This window comes from Polyodon spathula, chromosome 33 (assembly GCF_017654505.1).
Source record: "Polyodon spathula isolate WHYD16114869_AA chromosome 33, ASM1765450v1, whole genome shotgun sequence".
Taxonomy (NCBI): domain Eukaryota; kingdom Metazoa; phylum Chordata; class Actinopteri; order Acipenseriformes; family Polyodontidae; genus Polyodon; species Polyodon spathula.
The window spans coordinates 201,654-217,015 of record NC_054566.1 but is presented as its reverse complement, the minus strand read 5'-3'; the positions used below and the strand labels follow the sequence as shown (position 1 = coordinate 217,015).

General features: G+C 36.6%; 1 protein-coding gene across 2 annotated transcripts in view; it reads right to left on the bottom strand.

Annotated features, from left to right (window-relative positions):
- Positions 1-15,362, bottom strand: part of LOC121303493 (rab GTPase-activating protein 1) — a 108,047-nt gene that overhangs the window by 88,314 nt on the left and 4,371 nt on the right. Inside the window, exons 2-7 of one of the 2 annotated variants that reach the window (XM_041234210.1) lie at positions 9,831-10,031; positions 5,513-5,542; positions 4,919-5,162; positions 2,346-2,553; positions 1,618-1,792; positions 78-235 (exon numbers count right to left, since the gene is read on the bottom strand). In XM_041234210.1, coding sequence (XP_041090144.1) covers positions 78-235; positions 1,618-1,792; positions 2,346-2,553; positions 4,919-5,162; positions 5,513-5,542; positions 9,831-9,980 — 965 coding nt within the window. In that variant the 5' untranslated portion in view covers positions 9,981-10,031. The remainder of the gene's footprint in view (positions 1-77; positions 236-1,617; positions 1,793-2,345; positions 2,554-4,918; positions 5,163-5,512; positions 5,543-9,830; positions 10,032-15,362) is intronic. The other variant, XM_041234211.1, reaches the window with a different exon arrangement.

Genomic DNA, 15,362 nt, shown 5'->3' with positions numbered 1-15,362 from the left:
TTGTAGCTCTGTTATATCCATGTGCAGAAACACCAACATATACAGTACAAGTGTAAGTAGTGCTTTAGGGCTCAAACCTGAAAGAACCTCTCCCATCATCTTCCTTGATTTCTAAGGACACAGTGAAGGTGAAAACATCGCTGTCCGGAGTCAGTGGGGGTGGAATTGCCGAAAGCGCAGTTTTATTTGCAGAACGACGAAAGGCTGTGGCAAAACTGTACAAGATCCGGCTAACCTGGAGGAAATAAGCAAGAGGATTTGCATGTTAAATATAAATGTTCCATACATGGATGTGCAAAAAAATAGATTAGATTTAGGTACCCACTGGCATTGTGTGCAGGGTTGGCTGATTTAAATCACGATTTAAATCACTTGACTAAAAAAAACAAAAACAACAATTTACATATTTTTTTTCTTTTATTGCCTATTTTATATAGTTTAAGGAATATAAATGAAATCATATATTTGTATTACTACTAGTATGTCTGAAATTGTTTGTACTGTCTGAAGAGATGTTTGTAAAAAGGGCTTATAAAAAAAGTGTACTAGGCTTAGGTTAGTAGAGACTCATTTCTCTGCAAGTAACAGCCTCTCTCTGATTAGTTACACTGGGTTCAGAAATGTAAGTTCTGTTTTTGTGCATATCGTACTGATAATTTGATAATGCTCAAAAACGCAAAATGGTTATTTTTTTCTGTGATGGACTGACATCCTCACTGAGTGTAAGAAATGCTGCAGAACAGTAGTGGTATATATAGAACAATAACGTATTATAATATATATAATATATATATATATACATACACACACACACAGCAAATCAGTAGCCACCAGATTTGCACAACATAAATCGGACTGCCAGCCAGGGAGTCAATACCCACTCCAGTGTCTTACACTTAAACACGACCACGATTTCAAACTGGACACATAGATATCTGTTTTATATGCAACCAACAGGCTCAATAAAATAAAGAAAAAGACTTCTAGTCAAAATGTTTGTCATTAAATAAGATGGAAAGCTTAAACGCTGAAATAATTGTCAAAAGTCATTAAAAGGCACTAAAATAAAAAAATTTAAAAAAAAAAAAAATTTAATAAGTTTCTAGGATTGTAGCCAGTGCTGAAAGCAATGTAGTGCGTGGTTGTGTTTACAATGTATTATAAATACAAAATTAGAAGAAAACCTGGCAGTGCAATATTTAGGTATTTTATATACACAGCCCTAGTGCATACCTTAACCCAGATGTCCTCTCGAAATTGAAAACTACTGTATACCTGACAACTGGCAAACTTTTCAGCTACCATCAGTGATGTCTGTTCACTGACAAAAGCATCACCTTCAGTGTTTGTCTGTCCCATGTATAAAATATTATTTAGGCTTAGTTCTTACCGAGCAAAACTATTCTAATTGTTTATGCAGCTGAGTTGATGAGCCTCAACACTGGCGACAACAGCAGCATCACATCACAAGGTAAACACAAATAGGATTAAGTTTATCAGCACTGTAAAACATGAAATGTTAGCATTAAGACCGACTGTCCTTGAAGTTGTGATTGTGACGCAATACAATTGTGACATTTTATTTTGTTCTTCTAAAATCAGTTTGGATGTACTTACCGCTTCATGGATTTCACATCGGAAGACGTGAATTCGGAAGATGTCTGCATTGTAGTGGCTTTCAGTAAAAGCAAAGCAGTCCCATTCTAGGGTCCCATCGTGCCCTCTCACACAGAAAAGAATCTTGTATATGGGATAGTTTGCTATTTCTGTATTTGTTTGGGGATCTAATAACCTGTAGACGAAAATAATACTTGTTCAAAAGGTGAAAACGTATTCTTCCATGACAAATCAGACAGATTTCAATAAAACCTTTGACCAAACTTTTTATAGCGAGTATCACATTGATGCACCATCTCAAGGTAAATACATCCACCACCGACTAAATCAGGGCAACATTTCTGATGCAGTTACTGCTACTGCCAGACTTGACATTAATTTCTCAAAAATACCATATGCTGTGCGACTCAAACTGACAAAAAATACGTACACTGTTGGCAATAAATTGCATGTCAGTTCAGCCTGCCACTCTGCGTAGGTTAGCTCATATGCAGCCCTTTCAGATCTCCTCTTGTCAATCTACTTTGCCAGACAAGGTCATACATTTTTACCTAAAGTAACATTTTCCAAGAACGTACTTCACGTTCCTTATGCGGCTGCTGTATAAAAGACTACATTTTAAACATCAACAGTCTACTCATACTGTTTTAAACAGTGCAATTATAGTTATAGCAAAAGACAAGGGGTTGCATATAAATTTGATTTTCAGACTCATGGCCGGTTCTTACCTTACAGTTCCCTCCGAGACGTTGGGCACGGACAAAGTCACATCTAAAGGGCCCTGACACTGGCTTCGCAAAATGGAGATCATCCGCAGGGCCTCCACTTCGCTGCGAGGTGCATTAACCGAAGCACAGCCCAGGTATGTCAGCTTGCTGAACACAACACTGTCCTCGTCTGGAACCGGGGTTGTGGGATTAGATTCTGAAGAATCATCTGCATCCAAAATGTACAAGTTAACCAATGCACTGAAACAACAACAACATAACATAAGAGTGGAAAATCATATTTGGATGTTTTACTTTAAACAAATTTCAATACATATATAAATAATGGCAAATATGAACTGCCCTTCGAGTCAGAAATCACAAAATGATTGCCCCCAAGGGAGGGCAATACAGACTGACAGGGATTATACTGCCCGAAGCCAAAGAGGTCCTAGAGGTCAGTATTGCCTTCCCAAGGAGTAATCATTTTCTGATACATTGGTGCATGCAGCCATATGTATGTTACGCACTGTGCGTACCACTGGTTTGAAAAAATTAGGCTTCACAAGTGCGATCGGTTGAAGCGGAACAGACATTTTATGCTTATAGGTTCTGTTCATTTAGTGGTAGTAATGAGCAAACGAAAGCAGATAATTTTGGTTGAAGCCCAAAATGTCAGACGATACTGTGGTGTGTGGGGGGGGGGGGGGGGTGTTAAAGTCCGTTTCTGGCACCAACGGTGGTGGAGTTTTAAACGCCGCAAAATACTCTGACAGCATTGAATGTTAGTCCTGCATTATCTGAATTCTGCTGCTCTTCCACGACTGAGCACGGCAAGTGCATATTTATAAAACGTTATCAGTTTCTCATATTAAAATGAATAATAGATCTCCTAATCATTAACACAGAATTGCCAAGTTGTGTTATTATTGTTGATATTTTATTTTTTAACTGCTTTTTTTTGTACAGCTGGACAATACTAGTAGAGTTGAACTGATATTTTCAACAAAATTATTTTATTGTTATACATTTATATATACAGCTTACTGCAATCTCAATTGTGTTTCTTCTTTGATCCTTTTTGTCTATTAACTAAGTATTTTAAAGTGCAATTATTATTATTATTATTATTATTATTATTATTATTATTATTATTATATATTATGTTGTTAAGGACTGTTGTCTCAGTCACCAGAAGTATTATAATAATTATTAACAATTGCGCAGGTCACCACTTACCATGGATTATTATTTACTTGTATTTAGTTTTTCCTTTTAAAAAAGTCTGGTGAACTTTTCAGAAAATGCTTTATAAATATGGCTCAATCTTCATAACTATGTATGCGTTTGGTAATGTTTGGATGTGTCACACAGAATACAAACGTGTTGTTGGCTTTGTATTACAACGTATAGAATAGTAGGACCTCGATGATATTTTTGTTTGTTTGGCGAACCTCCACAAAACTTCACTTCATGCGTATGTAAAGACATTCTTCTTGTCACGGATTTCTGCCACACAATAAACTTGCGTGACCTCGCCATCTCTGTATCCTTGATATGAAGCCCCAGCACATTTAATTTTTGGTGGTGGGAGCTGGAATGCACTTTGTTCATTACAAACCCCAGCATGAAAAATCTAACTGTGTTGATTTATAAACTAAAATCCTAAGATCCATTTAAATACCTTTACACAGTACTATAGAATATAATCACCTCATTAAAAAAAAGAGTATTTGCTGATGTTAAAAGCTAATATTAAAAATGTTAGTTCTACAGCAGACTAAACTATATTTAAAATATAATAATTAAGCAAAGCAAGAGTTACAGTCTACAATTGAACACGGACACTGCAGCTTTAACACAGTCTCTTTTAGCATCATTAGGAATTCCATTGTAAATAACTTCCAACCATGTTCCAGGTCAACAGCAGCCCGCAGCTTTCCAAGAAGCCAGCTTTGCTCTTGCAAGGCAGGCAATTTTCTACAATTTTATACTGCCGTCTTGACATCTTTCCAAACTCCTGATGGTTTTGACCCTGGCCAAAAGCAAAACTTTTTATAAACAACGAAGGAACCATTAGTCCATCATTATATTTACAGCAGCAGCTTGTTATATATCTTTCCTAAATAGATTTTTTTTTTCTCATCTGTTTCTGTTCATTTGCCAGATGCACAAAAATTGAATGTCAAATTTAGTGTTCCACAAACCAGTAGCGCAGCATGGAAACATGGACTAGATGACACAGTTGGAAATTAAGTGGAGATAGACTTTGGACAGATAATAGGAGACACTTCTTTACACAGAGAGTGGTGAGGGTGTGGAATGGGTTACCTTGCCATGTTGATACTGAATCATCATGATCCTTTCAGACCTAACTTGACAAGGTTTTAAGATCAGTTCCTAGGAACCATACAAACATTGATGAGCCGAATGTCCTCCTCTTGTTCGCAAATATTATTTTGTGCCTGTAACCACCCACTTTTATAACCATGTTAAATCCTTGTAATCTAGTGCCTCCAAAAGAGGGACAGTTAGCAAGTCTGTATTTAATACAGGCATGATGGAAGGAGGGCCTGCTGATTTCATCCACTCACCGTCCTGTGAAGGTTTGACAGGCAGGACCATGTCGAGTTTCGGTAGGGTGGCCATCGGGCTGGGACAGACTTGTGTCGGGGCAACAGAGATGGGCACATTATGAGTGGGTGCCACCTCCCTCTCCACTGCTGCTAGCCCTTCCTCCCCATGATCCCCGCTGCCTGCCTGGTCTGCAACCGAGGGATCCATCAGCACATCCTCCAGCTCCTTCTGCAGCTCCTGCTCACTCCCGTTCCCCACGATCTGCACACAGACCAGCACACACCACCAGCTGCCGTTTAGAGCACTCTAATCCAACTCCTGACAGCGGGACTTGGGCCTGAACTTATTTCAGTTCTGTTATGCGCTGGTACAGCAATTGGTTTATATATTTACATTGCATGTTCCTGTAGCCAGACCAAATAGCTGTAAAGTACAGCAAAGGGGTAGTTACATGTTGAGCTAGCTGGCTCTCATTGCGAAATAAATGTCTGCCAAGTATTTATCTAAGCAAGTAAATTGTGGAAACTTATAAAGCAAGGAGCACTCCTCTACGTTATTGCAAATAAGGGGAAGCAGGACAAACAGAAAATATATATAAAAATTAAACTGACCTTAAAGCTGACACCTTCTTCAGTAAAAACCTGCGTAATAAACACCACATTTAGTTTACTTATATACTTTTTGTTCTCTCCACAGGTATTTATTTCCTAAAGAAAGCAAACCTGTTAAATTGTATGTTTAAAAAACATCCCCTCTCAAGTTCTGTAGTATGATGTATATAATGACAGATTTTCAAAAAGAAGTTGCTGTCAATATTAAAGGAATACTTCATATAATCTAAATGTTCCTAATACTTTCCTAAATCTAATCTCTAAGTGTCAGGAGTTTAGAGTGCTACTTTATATCCTCCAAATATTTCTTACATTTCTTTCACTATTTTATGGTGTTAGCCAATTCTGATTGCTTCTGGGTTTGTTTACTATTCACTAAATCTGCCTATACCTGGTTTTCAGTATTTCATTAATCTCTGTCAATCTTATCCCCATCTCACTACAGGACACAACTTTAGCTGAAGAGATACAACTGGAGATAAAGACTTTAAAGGCTTTGTGGGAAAAACAGAAAAAATTGTTCAGGATTCTATGCTGGGAACTTTATTGCTTCAGTATTGTCTAAACTACAGTTCCAAATATAATATTGCAACGTATACAATGTGCTCATTTGTAATTAAACCAGGTTAAAAAAGAAAATGAGCCTGGGTGACATGTATATTATTCTACAGTACACACAGACTGAATGCTAGCTATTATATTGCATTCTTGAACAAATGAAAATAATTAAACTTCTTAGCAAGAGCTCAAAAAAAAAAGTTACTTATGCAATAACACACAATAAGTATATGGAACATAACCTTTGATGGAACACACTGTTGTAATGGTTGCAGTAACCTGTCTATTTCAGTATTATGTATGCTCCAATACCTCCAATCACTTTAAATCATTAACTCTTTTGAGGGCAGGCCATAACAAGTAATTGAATCTTATCAGTTTATGAATACAACATACTTAATGTACTTTGAGATGAATAATCCAGAAGGATGATTGGATCTGTAAATATTGTTCTAAAACGTTCTATTTGAGTGCAATACAAGCAAGTACTGTATGTCAATAGCATATATTCTTGCCATTAAGATTAGATCCCTATGACCTACAACCATTGTATGTAGAAGTAAAAATGTAAGACAATCAGACTACAGTAATATAACCTCAATAACTAAAGAATGTCCTAACCAAGTTACATCACAGTTGGGGAAGTGTTTTTTTCAACATATATGTAAAATGTAGAGTTCATCTCCATATTACCCAGTCAGAGATAATAAAATCTATTTCCAGGGTTTCAAATAGTAGAGCTCTTCATCTCTATTTGGACCAGTACAAAAATAAAATAATAATCATAATATATAAAAAACTTGTCTAAAGATTATCTGGCCACAGTCCAAGTCATGCATTACTGTACACAAAATATGCCCATAGATAATTAGCTTTCTGTTAACTCTCAAGTGGCACCTTTACTACTCCACTGCAGGACAACCACAAAGAACATATTTGGTAAATAGTGTATACAAGTCTTCTAAACAGAACCTACTTGATTGATTCATTAATTAATCAGCCTCAGATTATTGGCCTATTAGACTGTGTTTTTCTGTACACTGTGACTAACCCCTTTGTTTTTTGTTCGTTTTTGTAAAAACATGATGAATTTATTCCAATTCAAAACAAGCTGCCCACAGTAATAGTAGGATTGTGTGTTTTGCAGCATTTAAAATACTGAAAAAGAGGTCTTTAGAAAGAATAAATGAACAAAGAAACAAAGAAGAAAGTCTTGATGCGTTCACACTGGAATCATGTAATCAAACTGTGCAGACAAGCGCTTAACTGCTAAAGTGTTCTGAACAAGTTTTGACAAAGAACAGAACTTTCAATCTGTTTTAGCAACTTGTAGAGCTCCAATTCAATTCATCCAGTTTTAGACTGAACAAATTAAGCAATATACATTTGACAGAGTGACTAAACTTAACTGAGACAAACAGCATACATATAAGTACAACTAGAATATTGCAAGAGTATTTTCCAATGTGGAAATCTTGTTTTGTTAATTAATTAATAGAATGCTTTTTTTTTTTTTTTTTTTAATCATTTCAAATCTTAGCCTCTAGAAATTTAAAAAAAAATTTATGTAGCCATTCATTTCATTAGCCTTTTACATGCAGGTCTCTATCCTTGATGGCACTTTGCCAGTCTCGAGGTTCTGCAAAATATAAGATTTGAAATCACTGCAAACTATTACACAGGGTCTGTACTATCCCTTCATTATGCTGAGGATCGTCCATATAGTGCAGGTAGCATAGTTTTGTATGAAATTCATCAGAATAGTGTGTGCAATGATGCCATCTGCTGCAGGAAATAAGCATTGCAGTTACCTGGCAAGTATGGCAGAAAAATAACTAGTGATATTGTAATAATAATAATAATAATAATAATAATAATAATAATAATAATAATAAGGGAAAATGTCCATTAAATATGTAGCAATTAACAGGTTGATTCCTACATAATGTGTTTTTATAATAAATATTGTCCTACAGTACTTCTATCCTGGGCCATCTGACTTGGCCCTTGGTGGCCTCCAAGTTGTGGCACAGCAAGGGATACCTTTCATAAGAATGCTACACCTTATTACATCCCAGAAAGAGAAGTCGAACAACGAGGAGGAACAAGAAACAAATTATCATTAAAAAAAACAACAGGCAAATAAACAACGATCAAGTGCAAAAAAGTTGAGATAGTAATATTCAAAAAATTTAATTACTGATCACAGGCAAGAAGTGTACAAGCACAAAGGAGAGGTGAGAAAAGCGGCTGTTGTGCAAACAGAGACACAAATACAGTAGGTATCACGAAAAAGCAGGACTGCCCAGAAGTGAGAGTTAATAAAACATATCACAGGCTGGAGAGGAGGGACAACATCCAGAGAAGGGGTGAGTCAGCATGCCTTCATTCACACTTCATTACCACCATCATTACCAGGAGGTCAGAATTTGAGAAGGGGTAATTTAGCAGGGTTTAAGAGCGATGTGGAAGTACAATAAGGTTCAGTTAATTATTTTAGGTTCGGAAGCATGCGGAGAACACAGGCTCATAGACAGGAGAGTACAATTTTGGTGTTAAAAGCGAGTTTTGGTAGAAGTATAATTGAAAATTATTTCATTCAATACTGAAGTTGCAACTGATGTAAACCAAACCTGTCAAACCATGGATGAGCTTGAATACCTACTGACTGGCATCATGAAAAACACCTGCTGTGTTCTGGACATATATCTATACTGGTATACACAACAAAGCTATTAATATCAAAGAATGAATATTTACAGGTACATCACTTAATAACCCACAGATGCTGTCAAGATACATATTGTAGATCAGACTGTCCAGTTCTTTGACAAGGTGCAATAGGCACTACTCTTTGTAAACGGAAAGTAAAAATGTTAAACAGTAGTAAACACATTTGTGTCCTTAAATAAACCTTCTTGGTTTCTTGTCTCTAGTTTTGGAACACGTCATCTGTTTTCAAAGATCCCGTTGAAAAATTAGACTAGATTATTGATGATCTCGTTTTATGAGTGGCATAGCAACAGTGAGTGTGTAAAACAACATTGCTCAGCGTGTACAGTACAGTAGCACACCCAGGTCTGGACCTGGACTGACCAGGAAACTAAAGTAAATAAGCAGGAGGGTCAGGGTAGAGTTTTCAGTTGTAAGGGGCGCTGTACAAGATGTGCTGAACTGTAACACTACATCTACAGTAAGGTACCTTTAATTCAATTGTGACACTCTGCCAATGCATACCAGTTTCTTCTGATATTAGTATTATAAATACAACTATACCAGGCAATCTGTATTGTTATAAAATAGCAAACTTAACAAAACAGAGGGTGTCTAAAGTTCAGCTGATTTCTATTTTTTGCAGATTGAGATATAAATTATAGTACTTATAGTACAAGACATTTACTTGACTTACTGTACAGCAGAGACAGCAAAATTAAAGAGTTTCCATGTGCAAAATGTTGGCGATTTCATGAAAACATTTTTGCATTTCTTCAGTAAAAGCATGTAGTTAAGTTGCTCATTACCTACTGCAGTAGTACCTCATTAACTCAATATATTATATGGTTCCTTTAGCTATGAACTGAGCAACTGAACTGTCACTGTGTTTGTAAACCGTGGCAAAAAGAACAATATTTGCAACAATCCCCATGCGTGCACCTGCTTGTATTGGTGTATTCAGGTCATCCATGGAGAAATGAGGTCCAGTTTACATCAGAAGCAAAACCAGACCAAAATCTCTACTCTACACTTTAAATGCTCTTACCTTCAGTCCTGTTTTTTCATCATCACTACCATTATTTGAAGACGGTGTTTCGTCCCCTTGGTGGCAAACCAAGACAAAATCCTCACTGTTTAGTGTGGAAACCGAGTCTGAAGAAATGCTAATTTTCCCAACTGAGGCCTTGTCATCCATGGCTGCTAAACCAATCGCAGCTCATGAATGAGGTTTAGTTATTAAAAGCACCTAGAAAAAGAAAACCATAAAAACATTTGTACATTGGCTATATGAAATAGCTACCAATGTTAAGGTTAGAATACTGGATTGTCAACCTTATGTTTTTTTTTTCCTTTTTAAAATCTTACAATATCACTTCTAAGAAGGTTTTTCATTTTTTTTGGCAAATCATTTTGCTGTGGGACAGTTCACATATTTAAAATGATTGCTGAATGATTTTCTAGATAGATGACTACACTGACAGAGAATGGCATTAATAGCCCACTATGCAGAGTGGAATGAAATGGGTGTCCAGATTTTTGTATCATGTCTGTTTGTCACAAAACGTTGTACACGACGTCAGCAAGCTGATCCGTCATGAGCTGCTTGCGAGTTCTGCTTTCCGAGACTGATTTGATGATTTGCCAACGAAGCCAATGAACTCAGAGACAAGCCCACTGTCAAGACACCTATCATCATGCCCCTTGTGAAGTCAGACATCACTCCGCTTTCCCATGCTTGTTGCTGAATAGTTGCACACAACTCTCACACAGGCTACATAGGTAACGTTACTCAAATCACATACATTTGCAGACTAGGGGGATTTTTCTTATATCTCTGTATTTTATCAACATATTACAATAGACTGGCAGTATACTAAATACACCAAATTGCAAAATGAGTTTTGATTCTGCTCAGGAAGCACTATAGTGTTGTTACATTTATACAGGATTGCTTCACTTCACATCCAATATCCTAACCTTAAAGTACATAGAGTTAACAAAACAATTCCAGCAGATCTTACCTAATACATGCCTTCATTATTTATTAAATTTTGCATTTCCAATACGAAAAATGCACACATTATTATGTGTGTATGGCAGGGGGTCCCCCCCATAGCAATTTTTTTTTTTTTTCAACAAAATCTTTGTACTTATTTCAACACCAGACTGCTACAGAAGTCACAGGATGTATGCCGTCGATGTTGAAAATGTATAATATGGAAAGTAGAGCTCTGACAAGACAGTTTTGAAAAATACAAATCTATTTATGACATTAGATTTTTGAGACTATAACGCATGTTTAATTAAATATATTTCTCTCAAGATAAAAAATAAAAATCTTTTTTGCTTTTCTGCTGCTTTGTGTTTTGGCTTGCTTTCCCAGTTAACCAATCACTCTCCTATATATAATGCTTTCAGTGTTGACTGAGTTTCAATGTAACCCCTTGAAACAGAAGCAGGATGCATGACTGTAGCATTGAAAGATCTGGAAGGAGTGATCAATGCATTTTCCTCACTAAAATCTTTTAAACAAAATACCTTATGAACTACATGAGCGTCTTTTACAAGATCTATTGTAGGGAAATGCGAGACCTACATAGTGATAGCAATACATATCAGGAAAATGTTACTGGAATTAATTTGTTTTCTATATATACACACTACAGTACATCACAGTTCACAGTATAGGCTATTGCCCACATACAGTACACAATACATTTCTATATTATTGTAAAAAAAGATCACTCCAAATGATAATTCACTTTTATAAGGCCATATGTATCCATACTTGAAGTTACCTTGAAACCTGCTTTTGGGAAAAAATTCCTTTAGGAATGCACTCACATTTGAACAATTCAAAGTTTACAGTAATTCAAAGAGGTTTACTATTCCTTGGTTTTTCTTTAGAAATTAAAATGTCCAGATGGGCAACATTTATTTTTATTTTTTTTATCATTCATTACAATTAGATTTCACATATGTCCTGTATATAGCCCATATAGCAGCCATTTAGAAGAAATTACATTATGTTATCTGACAATTTAAAAAAATGCAATATTAAAAACAGTATACTGTCATATGTAGGGCTACTGATTTTTTGCCATCGCGGAATCTGAATTTGGCATTGGGAATGGAATTAGGCAATGTTGTCTTAAACTCGCAACTCCAGTTTTATGATTTATATTTTTATTTTTTTGCACTGCACCCAACCAAGCTGACTCAATTCAACGTGTGACTTCACGCATGTGTCTCTGCTGAAACTCAACATGACGGCTACAAAGAAAATAAAGACGCAAATGCTTCAGCAAAAGACATGAGCTAAAACATTTTCTGATTATCTATATGAAGATGGTAGGATACTATTCTGAAAATGCTGCTGTCATTCAATTTATCATGTACGAGTCAATACCATTAAGATCATATTGCCAGTCTTAAACAAGCAGAGAACAATAAAGCAAGAAAGACTGTAACAAATGCAAAGCACTGCATTCTTCTATGCTGACAAACTCAGTCCTAAGGTACTGCGCTCAAGGCAGAGCTTCCCGAAGTAAGCAAGCTAAATAATTGTTTAATAATTTAATTATTGTTTAGTTTATTTCTTACCACTCTACCTACATTTAATAAAGCCATTATTAGTAGTAATGTTAAACAATGACTGTTTCTTAATTAAATGACATCGAACGATGAAGAAACGAGCTCAAAGCTATTTTCCTAGCTATACATTCCTTAAAGGAAATTGATTGCTTTACTGTGTAAAGGATGTAGTCACTACACACCGTTTGTTTCATAAAGACATTATATCCGGAGACACACCTATATTACAATGGGGGGGGATACACACTGATGAACCTGTGTAGAGTACTTTATTTTATCAAAGTGTTTAATATTGTTTTATTGTTATAGTAATACCAGCAATAAGACAAACTGGTCTTTTCAAAACACCTTCACTTGTAGACTGAATGACTAAATATGATGATCTCACAACAGTGCTGGACATTTGTAATGCAATTCTCAACTGTTGTAATACAATTCTTATTTTAATGCCAGCAATGAGCCAAGTGATGTCTATAAACATTATGACAGAAGTGTCTTCAAGTGCTTTACTTACTATTACAGCAACAAAAGTCCCATTGAAAATCATGGCTTTAATAAAAAAATAAAAAGGACGAATTGTGGTAATATTTATTATCAACTATAAACATTATATTTATATTGAAACGCCATGTTTAATTTTCAATAAATTGATAAAACAAAGTGTGAAAAAAACTGGCCTTGTGAATTACCAAATTATAAAACAATACGAGGGAACACTGAATTAAGATCACATTCTTAAATATGACAGAATGTATTAATTGCTGTGAACACATGTGATGAATCATGCTGAAATAAAGGACAGTCAACAGTCATTCATATTTACTTTGAATACACAGTAGAATTTTTGTATTGAAATATGTAGCAAATTCTACCACCTACTCCACTCCAATTGCACTAGAATAGCCATGGAACAATGTTATTGCATTCAGCATACAACAATGCAGTCAATTCCTTAAAATTCTAACTCAAACATAAGCTGAATGAGTCTGACAGATGCTGAGAATGCAGGAGTCTCCAATAAACCAATCAGGCCTAATTATGTAGTTCCCATAGGGTTTAGAAATGTGTTTGTGGGGGCTCCCAAGTAGCGCATCCAGTAAAAGGCACTCCGTGTGGAGTGCAGGATGCACCCTACAGCCTGGAGGTCACCGTTTCGGATCCTGGGGGGTTCCCAGGGGGTAGCGCACAATTGGCTGAGCACTGCCCAGGTGGGGAGAGCCTAGGTCGGCTAAGGTGTCCTCGGCTCACTGCGCACCAGCTCCCCCTTTAGACTGGCTGGGGGCCTGCGGGCCTGCCTGTAAGCTACCCAGAGCTGCGTGGTCCTCCGACACTCATTTCGGAGGACGCACGTGTCTGTCTTCGTCTCTCCTGAGTCAGTGCAGGGGTGGCAGCGGTGAGCCGGGTTGAAATAAAAATAATTGGACAAATTGGGGAGAAAATAAGAAAAATAACTGGCAATTCCAAATTTGTAAAAAAAAAAAAAAGAAAAAAAAAGGGTTTGTACACTTACAGTAACCGTCCAATTACATGCATCACATTGAGCCAAAAAAACAGTGCTTGTGTAGGCCTACAGTATATAATCAGTCCAAGTCAGGAAATACTAAACATGGCAGAAATAATTGTGTGTGTTCTGCATATGGCCACAACACCATAGCACATGTCATGACAGACAGATAAACAGATAGCTAGACAGCTAGATAGCTAGATACAGACAGACATTAAATGCGTACTGTAAGTGGGAACCTCAGGTCAAACAAACCTGAAACATAACAAGAGGATTACAAATAGGTAATTGCTTTTTCCAGTTTGGAAATATTACTGTACAGTAGTTAGAAGAAAAAAGCTGAAGGTCAGACACAGATGCTGAAGAGATTTGTTGTCAGTGGCTTACAGACACACACACAGGTTTTCTATTAATCTACACAGGCCACATTCATTGCAGGAGAACAAAAAACTAAACCACAGCTTATGTGCAGAAGGGGTCAGAGACAGTTCACCCAGCCAGTACTGAGATTAAAAACAAAGGTTCACATTGCATTTCTCTGATCCTCTAAGTACCTGTCACGCATTCCTAAACAAATCACTGTATTCATAATAATGCGCTTCCGTTATCTGGTAATACCTGTCAGTTTGACTGGCAGCAAAAGCACTGCGGTGCGCAGCTAGAAATGTCACGAACAAGAGTGAATGAGTGCACCTCTAGACTACACCCTTTAAAGGCACAGTCAATCGAACGAGTGAGTGATTGGACAGTTCATGTCTTGATGATTGTGATTAACTGTGCCTCATGTGTTCACTGAAATGAAAGCATGTAAGCAAGCAAGTGGAGTTTTTTTTTTTTGTATGTTTTTACATGTTCTTTAGTCTGTCAGTCTAGTCTTATGCAAGTTTTGCACACGCTGACATTACAGTATACCTGTAGTTTTAAGTTACACTAAGAACTATTGCGTAAAATATTTGAATTTTAAATTGACGCGAAATATGAATGTTAAATAAGAAAAAAAGTCAACTTCTGAAAACAGGCCTATTTCTTTCTTCATGTGTGTAGGACAGGTGTCAGACGAATGACGGTGAAATTGTGTGCTGTAACAGGTAAAATACAGTGCACACCCTTTACAACACTATAGTGAGGAGTCATAGTTACAAGAACGTGCTATTAGTGTTCTGCCTTATAACGAGTAATAAAGGGTTACTGTAATGGCATTATGGTGCAAATGGGAGCCACGACCCTATTGTGTTATACCGATTAGCACTATAACAGGGCACTCTATAACGGATGAGCACTGTATTTAGGTGACGAATCACTGTGACTGGGTGCAGTTTTTCCTAGTTATTCCTACTGAAGCTGTAAAACAAAGAACTAATTTTAGGAAACTGCACGTACAGTACCTGTTTAAGCAAGGCATGACAAGCTAATGATAAAAGTTTCAGCTAACGTATTAAGAATATTTCATACCCTCCTAATGTTCCCCAATATGAAAAC